Source organism: Boleophthalmus pectinirostris, unplaced genomic scaffold, assembly GCF_026225935.1.
Source record: "Boleophthalmus pectinirostris isolate CB_2022bp ecotype Guang Dong unplaced genomic scaffold, ASM2622593v1 HiC_scaffold_22, whole genome shotgun sequence".
NCBI lineage: Eukaryota > Metazoa > Chordata > Actinopteri > Gobiiformes > Gobiidae > Boleophthalmus > Boleophthalmus pectinirostris.
This window is the reverse complement of record NW_026571190.1, coordinates 21,202,534-21,217,930: the sequence shown is the minus strand read 5'-3', so window position 1 is coordinate 21,217,930 and position 15,397 is coordinate 21,202,534. Positions and strand designations below refer to the sequence as shown.

General features: G+C 37.3%; 1 protein-coding gene across 6 annotated transcripts; it reads left to right on the top strand.

Moving 5' to 3' along the window:
- Nucleotides 1-174: 174 nt before the first annotated feature.
- Nucleotides 175-15,394, top strand: LOC110166131 (meteorin-like protein). Of its 6 annotated transcripts, XM_020931330.2 has the most exons (9): nucleotides 10,304-10,551; nucleotides 11,285-11,614; nucleotides 12,228-12,506; nucleotides 12,637-12,942; nucleotides 13,703-14,008; nucleotides 14,088-14,165; nucleotides 14,306-14,416; nucleotides 14,491-14,546; nucleotides 14,854-15,394. In XM_020931330.2, exons 1-9 carry the CDS (start codon nucleotides 10,518-10,520, stop codon nucleotides 14,974-14,976), a joined length of 1,623 nt encoding a protein of 540 aa, XP_020786989.2. In that variant the 5' UTR covers nucleotides 10,304-10,517; the 3' UTR covers nucleotides 14,977-15,394. The 6 variants fall into 6 exon arrangements, with proteins under 6 accessions (XP_055013902.1, XP_055013901.1, XP_055013899.1 ...); XM_055157924.1 differs by lacking the exon at nucleotides 13,703-14,008 and having other exon boundaries at nucleotides 10,294-10,551; XM_055157922.1 differs by lacking the exon at nucleotides 14,306-14,416 and having other exon boundaries at nucleotides 10,294-10,551.
- Nucleotides 15,395-15,397: the final 3 nt, after the last annotated feature.

The window sequence follows — 15,397 nt, the reverse complement described above, 5'->3', positions numbered from 1 at the left end:
TCATTTGTATAGTAGCGTTGATAGGATCAACATTATTCTTGTATTTACTCCTGAACAATAGACATAATTATATTTTTTTCTTGAGGTTGGGATTTCCAACCAGTAAGAGCAGTTGACTCAGTGGATAATCTAAAATGTAAATGTTTTAAATAAGCACCATCCATGATTGTGGCTTTTAATTGTTCTCTGATGCAACAAAGCACACACATTCACTGTAAATGTGTAAACAGTAGTATTATGGTTATTTGTTTATCTTGTTTTGGTGAATTATGAAATCTTAAGAACAATAACCTCTTCACCAGAGCATAAACATACACCGTGTTTATTTGACCTCACAGAGAGTGGGGTTTTCTGTCCAGTGGTAAACAGACAAATCTCCCACTCATTACCCTGACTTTTACTGTAACTTCAACCGCAGCTGATTGTAGTTCAGGTCTGATGTTACACAGTAGTGTCAGTGTACAGTGGCACATTAGTTGAGCTAAAAATCACCATGTCATATTATAAATAACAGTATTTTTTATCTTGAGGTTTTGAGGTGAATCTGTGGACCTCTGGCTCCCACAGTCCAGGGCTGCTGCAGGCTGAGAAAGTTGTCACTTCCACTTTACACCAAGTCTCTACCTAGACCTTCACTGTGTTACTACACCAAACACACAAACAAGAACATGTCTACCTCAGACAGGAATGTTGTCATGGCTACTCGAAAATCACAATTATTTAAGTGACATAATGTATTTTGCAAACAAAAAAAATCTCCAAAAAAAAAAAAGTCTCATTTGTAAAGCTGCTGTTCTTTAGACTTGTGTCTTGATGCATTATATTCTTTTAGTTCAGTTGTTTCAGTTTCAGTCTTCTCTCCAATACATCTCCTGGATGTATTTAAATGCACCATTCTTTGCAGTAATAATATTCTGACAGATTCATCCTCTTCCTATCATTTAGTAATACATAATTATATCAAAAGTAGTTAGGAATACCCCAGGAAATAATAAACTTGTAAAAATTTGAGGCTGAGCGTAACGCTTGAATATGCATAATCAGGTTTGTTGACTTTTTGATTCTACTGATTTTGAAAATAATCTCACTGTCTGCACAATCCAAGCTAGTCCAACCATAAGGGCCTACTGTATTTTTTGTGTCTGCAGTCCCAAGCCTGGATAAATGGAGCCTATTGCATCATATCACTTTTGTTAAGTAACTAAATACATGTAAAATACATAATCTGAATACTAATTTTGAGTAACTCTGTTGTGGTACAGTTACTCTTACATTTGGTGATATTCAGAATACAGTTACTTTTCCAAATTAAAAGGAATATGTGTCAATAATTAATCATGTAATTTTTGCTTTGGACTGCATGGGAAAAAGTAGACCTTTCATGAGAAATACTATATTGACTTTTCGTTCAAAATATCAAATAGAACTTTAGGGAGTCAATATTCATCATGGGTGCTTTTTCTTTATAGTAATGGGACATTTTTTGTTATTTTGTTCTGCAATATGATAAAATTTGAGCTTTAGAAAGTTGAGTTATGAATTAACACATTACACTTAAGGGTTGAATGCTGCTATTTATTTATACAGTTCAACATAATTTAAAAATGTTGTACATTTTGAATACTTTATTGTGAATAATTCTGCTTTATGCTTTGGTTTAAATATTATCGTTTATCATCTATATTTATATGTAGATATACTATATTCATCAAAATGTGTTATTGTGACAGGTCTAGAAAAAAGCAAACATACAAGTAGCTCTTATAATGTGTGTGCATGTGTTTTTTCTTTCTAAAATTAGATATAAGTTAATGCAACAACTACAAACAGCTAGATTTTTATCATGTTTTTACACTATAATTTAAATGCAATTCAGAGTAAAAGTATTTTAAGTATTCAGAATATAGTACTCTGATTAGTCCAATAAGAAACAAAACAAAAAACTAAACACACACACAAAATATAGGTGTTCAGTATTGTGTAATTAAATTTTTAAGTATTCTTCCAATGACTGCCTATAACCAAATATTGTGGCAACTACATAGTAGTACTCTGAAGTATGCTGGCTCTTATGTGTCTTATACATCTTTATTTTGCATGCTTTTAAATAGTATGATCCCGTAACAGATTTATGCAGAGACTTTGATAAAGCAGTCACCAAGAGCACACCATATATTTGTGATTGTTATGAAGCAGAGTGAGTTGTTTAAGTTAGAAGCTGCGGTGTCTGCATACATCCTGTCTCTTCTGTGTGCTCTGCCGTGGTGATGGAGCACTTGGTGGATGATCAGAGGGAGCGTTAATGGAGAATCTATGGAGCAGAATAAACAGGCCTCTACATTGTGTTTACTTTGTCTCTGCACGTCTGATAGCTGGCGCGTATGACCCTGACCCTGCAGCCCACACGCCCTCACTGGTCAAACAAACCTGAATTTGTAAAGTTGAAGAATGCACAGTGCACACCGCATGCTATGTGCTGTTGAAACACTGATAAGAAGTGGGTGTGGGTTTGAGTGAGGGGTGGTCACGGGGGTCATGCTGCCAAATCTATAATGCATTCCTGTTTCAACATTTCACGTGAAATCATTTCAATCATTTAGTGACAATAATCTAAAACAAACTCATTTTTAAGTTGCACCAATAAATAAAAAACAAATATGGTGTGTACATATTCTTGATTTCTTGGTTTGTCGTGTAAGAGTTAATGAAAAATGTGTTAATCTGAAATCAGTTTGACACATACTACATTAAGGAGTCTTTAGTTGTTCAGTTAATTAGCTGATGGTGTCTGAAGTCAACCAGATATTTATCAACCAGTTACTTCTTATTTATTAAGATTATGAGGATTTATATGGACCACAGCACAAAGGAGAAAGCATAGTGAGTTAGGTGCAGTTTCTGGAGTGAGAATTAAATCAGTCTTTTCATTCATGAATATAAAGGCCCCACCTGCTTGTCCATGAAGGTAGACAAGTTTAATATCATACTGTAGAACATTCCTAGCAAAATCTTCACAGACCCTCCACTTGAAAAGTTACATAGTGCACCTTTAAAGTAAGATGTGCAGTGGTAGTAATTGTATAGTGCCTATCAATAGTGCCTGTTGGAGATATAGTTGTAGTAACAGTCTTGTGTTCAGTGTTGAATAGCCTATATTTTCATGTAGCAACTTTCTTTCACATGCACAAGAGAGTTCGTAAATGTCTCTGTCTTTATATAAAATAAAGAATATCATTTAAGGAGGCAAATCAACTACAGAAATATTTGAGTTTTCAGACCTGTATCCTGGACAATTAACTTTTAAGTAAGTATAGAGCTGAGTGGAGGGAGTAGTGAGTAAATAAGTTCGAGCCATGTTGAAATGAGAGATAGAGGAATGTGAGTGTGACTGTTTAAGAGATGTGCAGAGGTCTGAGCAGAGGCAGGTGATGGCCCCAGGCAGGAGCAAGTCAGAGGCTGAGGGGCTGTGAATACTTCAGATAGTGAGGGATCACCTTTTGTCCCCTACTGTAATAATAATAAAAAATATGTATATATAAAAATAATTACAACAACAACAACAACAATAATGCATTAGTATTATTTAGTAGTTCTCCAGACATTTGAGGCATTATTTGAAGCACTCTCACAGAAGGTTGATAATTACCCTAGGTGTCTTGGGGTGGACTTGATGTTAGCCATTCTGTTATTGCTGTTATCTTTTTATTTGCAGACATGATGAAGATAGTTTGAGAAATCTCATATCTGGAAATTGGAAAAGGGTGCTATTTCTTTTTGTAGGCATCTTTCTGAAAACGCTTTGCTCTGAGCAGTACGGTGCAGAGCAGGTTGGTCATTTTTATTTTGTTCGTGAGCTGCACTGAATTTGTGTGAGTTGTTGTAATGGAGAGGTGCATAGGGTGATTCTGTTGGTATTTCTCAAAATGCACAACATTGCTCTGCCTGTCTGGGGGAATGTGACGAGTTGGTACCATCACCCCTGCGGCTGTTTTCTCACGGGAAAACAGTCCGGTCACCAAACAGGCGTTTAGAGCACACGTGTGACTTTGGTTATGTCCACTTTTTTATGTTCTGTAGAATATATTACTAAAAGTTGGCCTTTTTATGCTGTCGCTGAATAGTAACTAGAAAACCACTTTACACACCGTGCCAAATGCGTTTAAAGCCTTGTGCATTAGCTACTGTTCATGTGTTGTTGTTGTTTCATCCCATTTTAATAAGTCATCTGTTTTTGCATTCCGTTTTTGTGCTTCAGATAGTGACATGACTTAAAAACAACTTGTGCGTGTGTCCCCGTTTTAGCATGCGTAAAACCCTCCTTCCATCCAGAGTCATGGGCGGAGGCCTTGGGCGGGTTTTGGGAAAAGCGCACGCGTCTCCCTCACGCAGGCTCAGCTGTTGGCACGCGCTCGTGGTGACGTTAGGCAGAGCTTGGGGCAAGTTTTTCACAGCTCCTGCTGCTGTGCACGCTGCCGTTTTCTTTCAGTTCTGTCAAAAGTTCTGGACACACAGTTGAGCGGGATGCAGCCTTTAGAACACTAAAGGACTTTTTCTTTGGGCGACGTTTGTAGGAGCCTCACTCGAGGTTTGGGTGAGAGCTTCGAGGTGGGGCCATGGGCATGTCTGGGTCGTGGACATTGCACTGGGTCACGGCTCTGCTCATTTGTCGCGCTGTGGCTCAGTACTCCAGCGATCTGTGCAACTGGCGTGGAAGGTGAGCAAGAAACTTTGGCGACTTTTATCAGCAAATATGTGAGAAGACTCTGTATCACAACATTAGCACCACAAAATGGGATCCAGTCTAGGCTGTTCTACAAGCTGTAGAAATATTCCTAAACAGCTGTACATATAGTTCACCAGTAAGATGGTCTAATTGACTATCTTCTATTTTCAGCATTACAAATGTACTTTTGCGGAATTTAAGTTTTGTCATGTATGCTTTGGCATTGCAGACTAATTATTAAGCTAATTCTGCTTTTAATCAAATACAACTGCTGTATTAAATATCTTCATATATATGCTCCAATATATAATTATACGATGATTATTTGAATATGCCAATTCTGTTTATAAACCCGTAAGTTGCCTTTGATACAATAAGATCGTTTAATTGTTTTTGTGTTATTGCAGTGGTTTGAGTCATGAACCGCACCTCCGGGATGTGGAGCAGGTGTACCTCCGCTGCGCCCAGGGCTCTCTGGAGTGGCTCTATCCCACCGGAGCCATTATTATAAACCTGCGTCCAAACTCAGAACCACTGTCCAGGCACACGACCGGGCTGCACGCATGTATCAAGCCTCACACGGACTCTAAGGTACTGAACAGGGAGGCATATATATACACATATATATAAATATATATATATAAATAAAAAATATATATATATATATATTATATTATATTATATTATATATATATATTATATATTTTATATATATATATATTTGACATTTTACAAACTGAGCAGGGAGGCCGCTTTCTATTATATTGGAACAAATTATTATTTATTGTCTAAATCCAGTTCAGTTTGATATATATATATATATATAGCTATATTTATCTATATTTATCTATATCTAAAGAGCTTTATATCTATAAGTTCCAAAGTTTCCAAACCTTAGTCAAAACCATTTAAAGTTAAATGCTGTCTTCTTTTTAAGGGGTCTCAAATATATTTGGAGCGAGCTGGAGAGCTAAAGCTGCTGCTGACGGAGGAACAGCAGTCCCAGGGTGAGGTGCACTGCTTCAGCCTGACAGAGGGGGCACTATTTGTGGAGGCAGCTGCTCACTCAGACATCAGCCGCAGGATCACAACTTTTCAGTATGAGCTGGTGTCCACATGCCCAGGGGTGCACATATTCCCCTATCTGCACCAGGGGCCAGGTCAGTGGAGCTCCATGGGTTATTCGTAGTGATGTTGTACCTTTTATGTGAGCACATTACCCTTGAAAACCCTGTAATCTAGCAGAAATCATATGAACAACATTATTAAAGTAGGAATTGAATTAAGCAAATAACTTATTATGTATTTGATTATAAGGCACAGTCAAACTATTCTACAACCAACCATATTTTATGACTGGGGATATTGCAACTCCTCTGTGTAGTTAGCTCCTTCCTTTAGGCAGATATAAGGCAGTGTCCACCAGCAATCTGACTAGAAATGAAGAGGCAGCTTGTATGAGCCGCAAAACACAATCAAAAACCTTTTATCCAGTGGACAGAATCTTTCTTTTGCATTCTCACACCTCCATGTCTCTCCATCTCTGCTCCTCCCCTCCTCCTCACTCCCACACTTTTTTCTTGACTAAACCAGACATATGAAAACAAGCAGACCAATCATAAGGTCACCCCAGGGTCAGCCACACTGAAAAAAGCAATCATCTCACAACTGTCAATCAAAAGCCAAGATCCCTCTAAAGTGGTGTGTTTTGGGTAGCCTGCACAAATATGAGCTGGATGGGGGCAGTCAGAGGAAGCCTGGCTTATAGTGGTGAGACAGAAGAAAGTCTGTTTGTGTCTGGCACTTTTCATTGGGGTTTTTAGAGCTGTTTGGGTCTAAGATCAGTCATCTGATTATACCTCCTGGCTCACCTGCTCTTCTCATTCACAGCTATTGTACTTTGAAGTGTCTTCTGGCTTACAAACTCTCTCCAATGAAGAGATCAAGAGACCAAACTCTTTACAATATATACCAACTCAATCTCATATCTATTGGATATTATAAAGAAAAAAATGGGATGTATGAATAAATTACACATGGGTCCGGTCAAGCAGTAACGGAGGGAAACGGGGGCAGATTTTTTACATTCAAATAGCTCTTATTCAGAAACTAGAGGGACTATTGAAATAAGTAAAATATCAGAATGTAGGAAAGAGTTAGTACTCCAACAGGGTAAAGTTAACCCTGTGATATTCTTTCAAGTTGTTGACAAAAAATTTAAAAACTCATGTTGATAACGGAGGGAATGAAATATGCAGCACTTTTTCGGCAATAAATACAAACAGCGATAACTAGCGGTTCTCACTTACATATCCTTAACAAACTGGTTTGAATATTTGCTTAATATAGTTTTCTACCATATGGTACAAGATTAGGTTGAAAAACCTCTTACTTTTTGAGTAATGAGATTTTTTATTAAGAAAGGTCATGGTAACGGGGGGAAAAGTAATGGAGGGAAAATTGTGCAAGCAAGTAGAAGGTGCATGGTTTTGCTTAATTTGTCAGTTTTTTTCTTCCGAATACTTTAATATTACTTCAAAATGAACGGTAACAATTTCTATAAAATATGTCAGTCCTTCCAAGCAAATTTTTATCATTTTAAATACTTTTTTTTTTTTTTATCATGTACCTTCATCAACAGTACAAAGATCGAATAACACAAGATATGATGAAATACATCAATTTATTTACATTATTTGCAGGTCTTTGAAATTTGGGAAATAATTTTTGTTCCATGTTTCATACATGGTATATTTAAAAGGTATGTAACTTTAGAACCAAAAATGGTACAGAAAAAAAAGGTAAACAGTTTCATAAACTAGAGTACATATGCTATCTGTTGAATACATTTTTATATCAGATGCATTAACTTTAATTTTTGGCCTTGCTGTATACTTTTGCTTGACCCGCCCACATTTACTTACTTCAAGTCTAAATAATTTCAATAGCAATATTAAATACCTGGAGTTGTGCTTTGTTTCATTCACACAAATCCTGGATATTTAGGCTGAGTTCTTCTCTCAAACAGAACACTCTGTTTTACCTTGTAATGTCACACAGCCATGCGTGAAGTTCTCCACTGTGTTTTTAACTTCCATACACCTTCACTTGCATCATTTGGATAATTCCAGCCCTGGAATTGCCTGTCTCTACTTAACAAATAGTAAAAGGAGCTGTTCAACTTGAAAACTACACTCTAACTTCATGACATCACAAGGTGGAGTATTTTGAGCTTTGGAGAAGTAGGCAGACTAATAATGCATAATAATGATTTTTGAGGCGGTAACAGCAATAAAGCATGTCTTAAAGCTTACAAGAGTCAATTCTGCTTAATGTAGAACCGTTAAATATATCAGAACACAAATATACAGTATATAAAACCTATACAGGAAAACACCCAGGAATAGTCCAAAACCTGACTGTTTTGTGTTGTTGTGTTGTTTCTTTTATAGTAACATGTAAACCTTGTTCAGATGAAGAGGTCCTTAAGGCAGTGTGCACCAGTGACTTTGGTAAGTACATAGCCTTCATTTGCAGCTAAATATCTGCCCATTGCATCTCATGCTCATCTTCCAAGAAAACTTGTTTTAAAACATCAAAAAGCATTTTGATTTTTAGTAATTTACATTTCAAATGTAGACAACTTGAAAGTGTATGTATTGAAAAGTATGAGATGCAAATGAATAAAAACTTTCCAAGAAACATCAAATATTTCACATATCAAAGATCTGCCTTATTCACTATACATTTTATTGTGAATAACATTATTATTGTATCATTGGAACACATGAAGGTTTCCCTCAGTTAGATACATAACAGTATTTTCTTGTGTTTCAGTGGCCGTTGGTGTGTTCCACAGCACAGCCCCAGGTCCAGGCGCTCACACAGTGGCTGTGGTGGCACTGAGTCAACTGCTGCGTCAGAAGAGCAGTTTATTTGTGTGGGCTGGAGGCAGGGGGCGCCGCTGGACGGGACGAGTCAATGTGCCCACACAGTGCCCCCTTCCTCCTCAAAGAAACCAGTACATACTGACTGGATCGGTCCACTTTGGAGAGGCCTGGCTCGGCTGTGCACCCCGATACAGAGACTTCATGGACCTGTATGAAAGAGCTCATGAAGAAGGGACAAACCCTTGTGAAATCAATGTTTATTGATCAACATCTGGTTGAAAACAGGAAAACCAAAACAGTGGATGTAAGGGCAGTGAAACAGGATTTAATATTTCTGAAGGACAGCCATGGATTGGATGGACTTATTCGTCTTAATTTTTCGATGATCTTTGTTCACGATCGTTCTGAGAGAGTGGACCAGTGTTGTTACAGTGAGTGAGGAGTGTTTCCTCATAATAATACTGCTTGTGTGATCATTTTTTAAATGAATGTTTGCTTTGTAAAAAGCTTTTATGTAAACTAGAAGTCTTCTTCTGACAGAAGTGTTATCTATGCAGCTCTGTGAGTCTTCAGTTTTTAAATCTGTGTGGTTTTATATGTGAAAAAAATAAAACTTTATTGAAAGTTACTTTTGCATTTGCATGGTTATCATGTTAGAGGCTGCCATGCAGTGGAAGGTGTAAACTGAGGTGACTGACCCTAAACTGCGTTGAGTCCTCAGGAAGAGAAGGAATGGAAGGAATGTCCCCATGCACAGAACACACAGTGCTGCTGGGCAATAATATAATAATTACAAGCTTCATTTGACTGGTTTGGATCAAAACTCAGAACAGTTAACGCAATTTTAAAAATGAACAGGCTAATTGCAAACCCAGACAACAAGAACAGAACAGAAAGGTCTTCATCCAAACTTTTAGGGCGAGAGGGACATCTATATATAACGTGTAACATCCTTGTCTTGTGTACGTGTTTGTCCTGGGTGGAAGAGCACAGGCCACGCGCCCCGCACACGGTCCACATACAAATACCGCTGCGCAGAAACCCAATCCGCAGACTACTGCACCCCCTGGCAACCAGCCCCCGTGCCTCTGGCATCGGCCCAGGGCCTCTGGCATCCCCGCTAATTCGGGACACACTTATACAACTGCACGCGGACTTCATGGTAACCTTTTGCTGGTGAAGCGCGCACGATATGGAAACAGTTGAGACGCACAGCTGCGCGAGTCAACTGGAGACAAGGGAATGGCTGAGCTCAGGGAAAATACACTTGCGCCTCCGTCCGCATTTAACCAGCGATGGTATTTAATGGTCAGGGTGAGGCCAGTACTTTTATATCACCGAGCCTATAGAAACTTTAATTTAAGCATTGTTCACAAAAGACGTTTGTTTGCAGTAAAATAAACTCAAATTTGTGAATTGTTGATTTAAATGGAAACACATGGAAGCTCTTTCAACACTGACTGACAGCACTTCACTTTATTGAGTTGAATGCCCTCTAGTGGTTGTACTAAAATGTGTTTTTATGCCATCTTTCAAGCGTTCACTGAAACGTCTGTTGCATCATATTTGATATTTATACACTTCTCCTAATCTGTTTTAATAATTAAAGATGATCAGAGTCAGATAGTAATAAACACAGCATTACACGAGCGTTTTTTACTGTCTTTTACTGTCAGTAGCATTTTATCTGGGATAGACTATAACATATTTAGTCAGGTCAGGTGCAGTATTGAATATTTTTATATTTGTTCTATTATATCACATCGGTACGGACACTGGGAGGGCTCACAGCAAATGTAAAAGCTGTAAAATTAACACGCTGCGTCATCATCGGAACAAAATGTAGAAGTGAAAGTCACACCAATGGCTATTCATATTTGAGATGCCGAATAACATTTTCTATCATGTTGGCTTCAAGGAAACTGCTCTTCAGCCTCTGTAAGTTTTTTTTGTTTGTTTGTTTGGGTTTTTTTTACTAAGAATGTTAAATTCTGCAAAAATTAATTAAAATAATAATGCCTAATTTGAAGTACCACAGTTCCTCCAGAAACAAGAATCCTGCTTTTCTTGCATAAAAGTTACTAACGTGTAGTTTAAATCCTTACAGATATGTTATGAAATGTGATTCTTGTTTAAGTGTGTCAATAGACATTTCAGTTTTGTTTTGTTTTTTTCAAATTCTGGTTGTATTTAAAATGTGAACTTTGAACAGAATAATATTATTAAAACATATATCACAAATCTAACCACTATTGCAATGCTTGTAAGAGAAATCACAATTAGATATTTTAAGGTAAGTGTTTTAGCCCTACTATACAAACTATAAACATACCAAAAGACTTTTTTATAGCAAAGAAAGCAGCATTATTGAATAAAACATCAAAAAAAAAAAGTTAAAATCAATAATATACTGGTCATAAAAAACAGGACACTAAGGATGGAAATTAGTTTTGTTTGTTTTTAAAATGCATTGTCCCTTTAATAAATAAATACAAAGACAAAGCTATTTTACCTTCATTTAGTGCATGCCTTAAAAGATCTAGTTGACTAATCAAAATAAAATATTGCTAACTATTCAACTACTTACACAGCTGCAGCATTAGTTAAATTATTATATATTTAAAATTATTAGATTAGAATTATTAGATTTTGTTTTCCTTTTATTTTGCAGTTTCAATATTACTATGTGGCACTACCGCATCGGACAAAGTTGAAGTCTATGCATATACTGGAGGAGAGGCCAGAGTTTCCTGCTCATACCCAGCCGGTTATGAGACGTACGAAAAGTACCTATGCGCCAAAGATTGTGGCAATAACGACATCCTGGTTACAACCACACAACAGAGAGCAAATAGATACTTCACAAGTGACCAGCATCAAACACAAATCTTTACTGTGACTATCTCAAATGTTCAGGCTTCTGATGCTGGAAAATACTGGTGTGGGGTGAGCAGATCAGGAAAGGATATCTATACTGCAGTGACCGTGCATGTTAAGTCAGGTAAATAAACTTTGAAGGTCCTACTGTATATTACACAAATGCTCCTGTGAGTTTTTAGCCATATTAGAATGTTGTTCCCTCATCAAAAAAACATACCCAGTGTTGTGTTTTGTTTTATTTACACATGTTTGAGTAATTCTGCATAACTGGGCAGTCTGCATCTCCAAAGCTCAAAATGTCAAAATCACTCTGTTCCACAGTGTGACATCATTAAGGGGTAGTTTTAAAGTCAACAGCTATTTATAGCCTCAATTGAACTGCTTTACTCTGCAGTAAACTAAGATAAACGAAAGTTGTAGCCTTTTTGAAAAAAAAAAAAATGTTTTTTTTTTTGCTATTCCAGGGCTTCAAATTATTCAAATTAATCTAGTGACAAAGTATGAAGTTTAAAAACACAGTGGCAGAGCAAGATGGAAGAGAATGTTATCGGCTTGAGAAAAGAACACAGTTTAAAAGTGCAGGATTTGTGTGTTAAACATGTGTGAATGAAACAAAATGCAACTCCAGGTATGTTTTTGATGAGGAAACAAAATTTTAACATAGATAAAAATGGTGTAATATAAGCCTACATTTTTATAAAACTGAGTTTCTTTGTGTTTTTTTTTTACGTCAGATGAGTGTTGTGACAGTGTCCATAGCATCCAGAGGTATGAGGGCAGCACTGTGTCCATAATATGTCCGCACCAAAGAGAAGAAGTCAACAGTTTCAAATATGTGTGCAAAGGATCGCAGCCCTCCACATGTCGCAAACGGGCTCTTGTCACGGCTACCACAAAACAAAACACACTGGAGCTCTCTGCCATCACCAAACAAGATGCCGGATCCTATTTGTGTGGTGTAGAGAGAAGCAACAATTTTGATGATTTTTCTCGTGTTGAGTTGACAGTGTTTGGTAAGGCAATTTTTACTATGTTCAGAAGCATATGACCTTTGTGAGGCGATGACTGTTGTATTATTGGGCAACCCAAATGAAGCCTATTCTATTGCTATTCACAGCTGCAATTGGCTTTTATCTTTGTCAGAATGGTGCTGTGTGAGCTCACGTGATGTTAAGGGTTTTCTGGGGCAGTCGGTGACCCTACAGTGCCCATATCCTTCTGAACATCACTCCAACACAAAGTTTCTGTGTAAGGGAGAACAACGAGCCACGTGTCAAACTGTAGTGAACAGCACCGCACCTAGAGGCAGGTTCAGCTTGCAGGAGGCGCACCCCTCCTTCTCTGTCACCATCACAGGGCTCGGACCGACCGACGCAGGGACGTACTGGTGCGGCTCTGATTCACAGTGGACCGCTGGGAAAAACTACACCAAAATCCAGCTGACTTTGGGTCAGTTCATTCAAAGATCTGTGAAGGCAGAACAAATGCATTTTAGTTCATATTATAGATGTTGTATGTGTTGTTTGGCCATGATTAATTAGTGGTTATTAACACTTGTCAGCTTTGTTCTCTGACATTACAGCTGGTAAAACCATGGGAGACAGAGTTATGTTTAAGACTTTCAAATAGTTAGAAGAAGGTGTTATCATCTCTGACGAAAACAATTTGACTGAACATTTTATTCAGAATAACTGCCAACTTTGACAAAAATTAACAATAGGATGTATTCTTGATTGATAATGCCTGATCTTGTCAGATCTCAGAATCTAAGCAAGATCTGGTCTGGTTAGTATGCAGATGGGGGAACACTGGGAATAACAGGTGTCACAGTGAGGCACAGTACCTTAAGGTGAAACTGTTGTTGTGTCCTTAGACAAGACACTTCACCCACTTTGCTAAGTACAAATGGTGTGTGTTTGATGGTAGTGGTCAGAGGGGTCAATGGCATAGATTGGAAGCCTTGCCTCCATCAGCCTACCCAGGGCAGCTGTGGCTACAGTAATATCTTACCACAACCAAGTGTGGCATTAATGAATAATAATGTACTGTAAAGTGCTTTGGTTGCCTTAAATACCCAATACATTATTTAACTACTTTTGTTGAATTAGTTTATTTAGAATTACAAAAGATATTGTTTGCGCATTTTCTTTCTACATTTGTTTTTGCAATCAAATGTCTCCATTGTCCTTGACCTGTTTATCTTTGTCAGAATGGTGCTGTGTGAGCTCACGTGATGTTAAGGGTTTTCTGGAGCAGTCGGTGACCCTACAGTGCCCATATCCTTCTGAACATCGCTCCAACACAAAGTTTCTGTGTAAGGGAGAACAACGAGCCACGTGTCAAACTGTAGTGAGCAGCACCGCGCCAAGAGACAGGTTCAGCTTGCAGGAGGCGCACCCCTCCTTCTCTGTCACCATCACAAGGCTCAGACTGACCGACGCAGGGACGTACTGGTGCGGCTCTGATTCACAGTGGACCGCTGGGAAACATTACACCAAAATCCAGCTGACTTTAGGTCAGTTCATTACAGTAAATAACTAAAAACACACAGATATGATCATGGATGTTCATAATTGTATGCGGCATTTTGACAGAATATCTGAAAGTGACTACCGTGACCCCAACAAACACCACAAATAGAAATGGGTCTGAAACAACACTTCTACACAAAGGTAGTTTATCTCTACTTATATTTATCAACACAGGTCAAGTAATGCAGCAATAAATATCTGTATCAATCTTTCATTAAATTAATAAATGAATAAAACTATACTATTTATTTGCTTAAAAATCTATTTCCTTATTTATTCAGATGGCCAAACTATTTTCCAAATTATTTTGTTTGTGGTGCCTGGATTATTGCTGATACTGATAATAGTGACTTCAGTCATTGTGTACAAATACTCATGTCTCAGAATACAAGGTACATGGAACAGATGTATGTCAATATATTTCTTGAAGTCTGAAATTTGTTTTATAATATTTGATATTTTCTAGATGACAGAGAGAGTAACAATGCCAGGCCTGCAAAAGAGGAAATGTGCATCAATAAGGTAAACACAAACTGACCACAACTAAAACTCAAACTGAAAAAAATTGCTTTAGACTTTCACACATTCACACCCACGCCCTGTAAACTCATGTAGGGGATATGCAGTTTGCTTAATAATATAATATAATTTAAAGAAGATATTTTCATTTTCTTAATTTTTATTTTCTTTAGAAAATAAAACAATAAAGGTAGGTATATGGTAGTAGCAGCAGTAATTAACAGTGAAATGTGCTTTTGAATGACTTTTTCCACCTCTGCCCCTGCTCCATAGACTATTATCTTCTAAAATGTTTTTTTTTTTTTTCTAGATCTATAGTAACCAGGATGCATCCAAGTTTACTGAGTATCGTCTTGATAATGACCAGTGTGTGCCCAAAGACGAGAGCTTGTATGAAAACTTTAGCAATGAGCCCATCTACGGTAACTGTTAAACAACAAGTAACAGATTAGTTATCAGATCTGTTATATTATCAAAATTAACATCATCTTTATAATTATTATATTATCTATTATTGTATTTGTATGATGTCATTTGTAAAGTATGTGAAATCATAAGATTCAACTGTGTAGGTGCATAATATTTTTCCTATATTTTGTCTCCTCAACAACTTCATTGTTTTGCTTGTTTTTACTTGTGTTTCATTAAAATTGAATATGGTGAATACTGTAGGTGTAAGTCAGTGGTAACAATGTGGGTGGAAATGTGTGCACTTTCTGTTCTGCTTTTGTGAACTTCACATTATTTTTGTACCTAAAATAGAATAAGAAAATGTGGAACTGCTTGAGTGTTGATGCATGTAAATGTTGAACTGTAATAATATGTAATAAAATTGTGTGTTATGTGTAAAACTG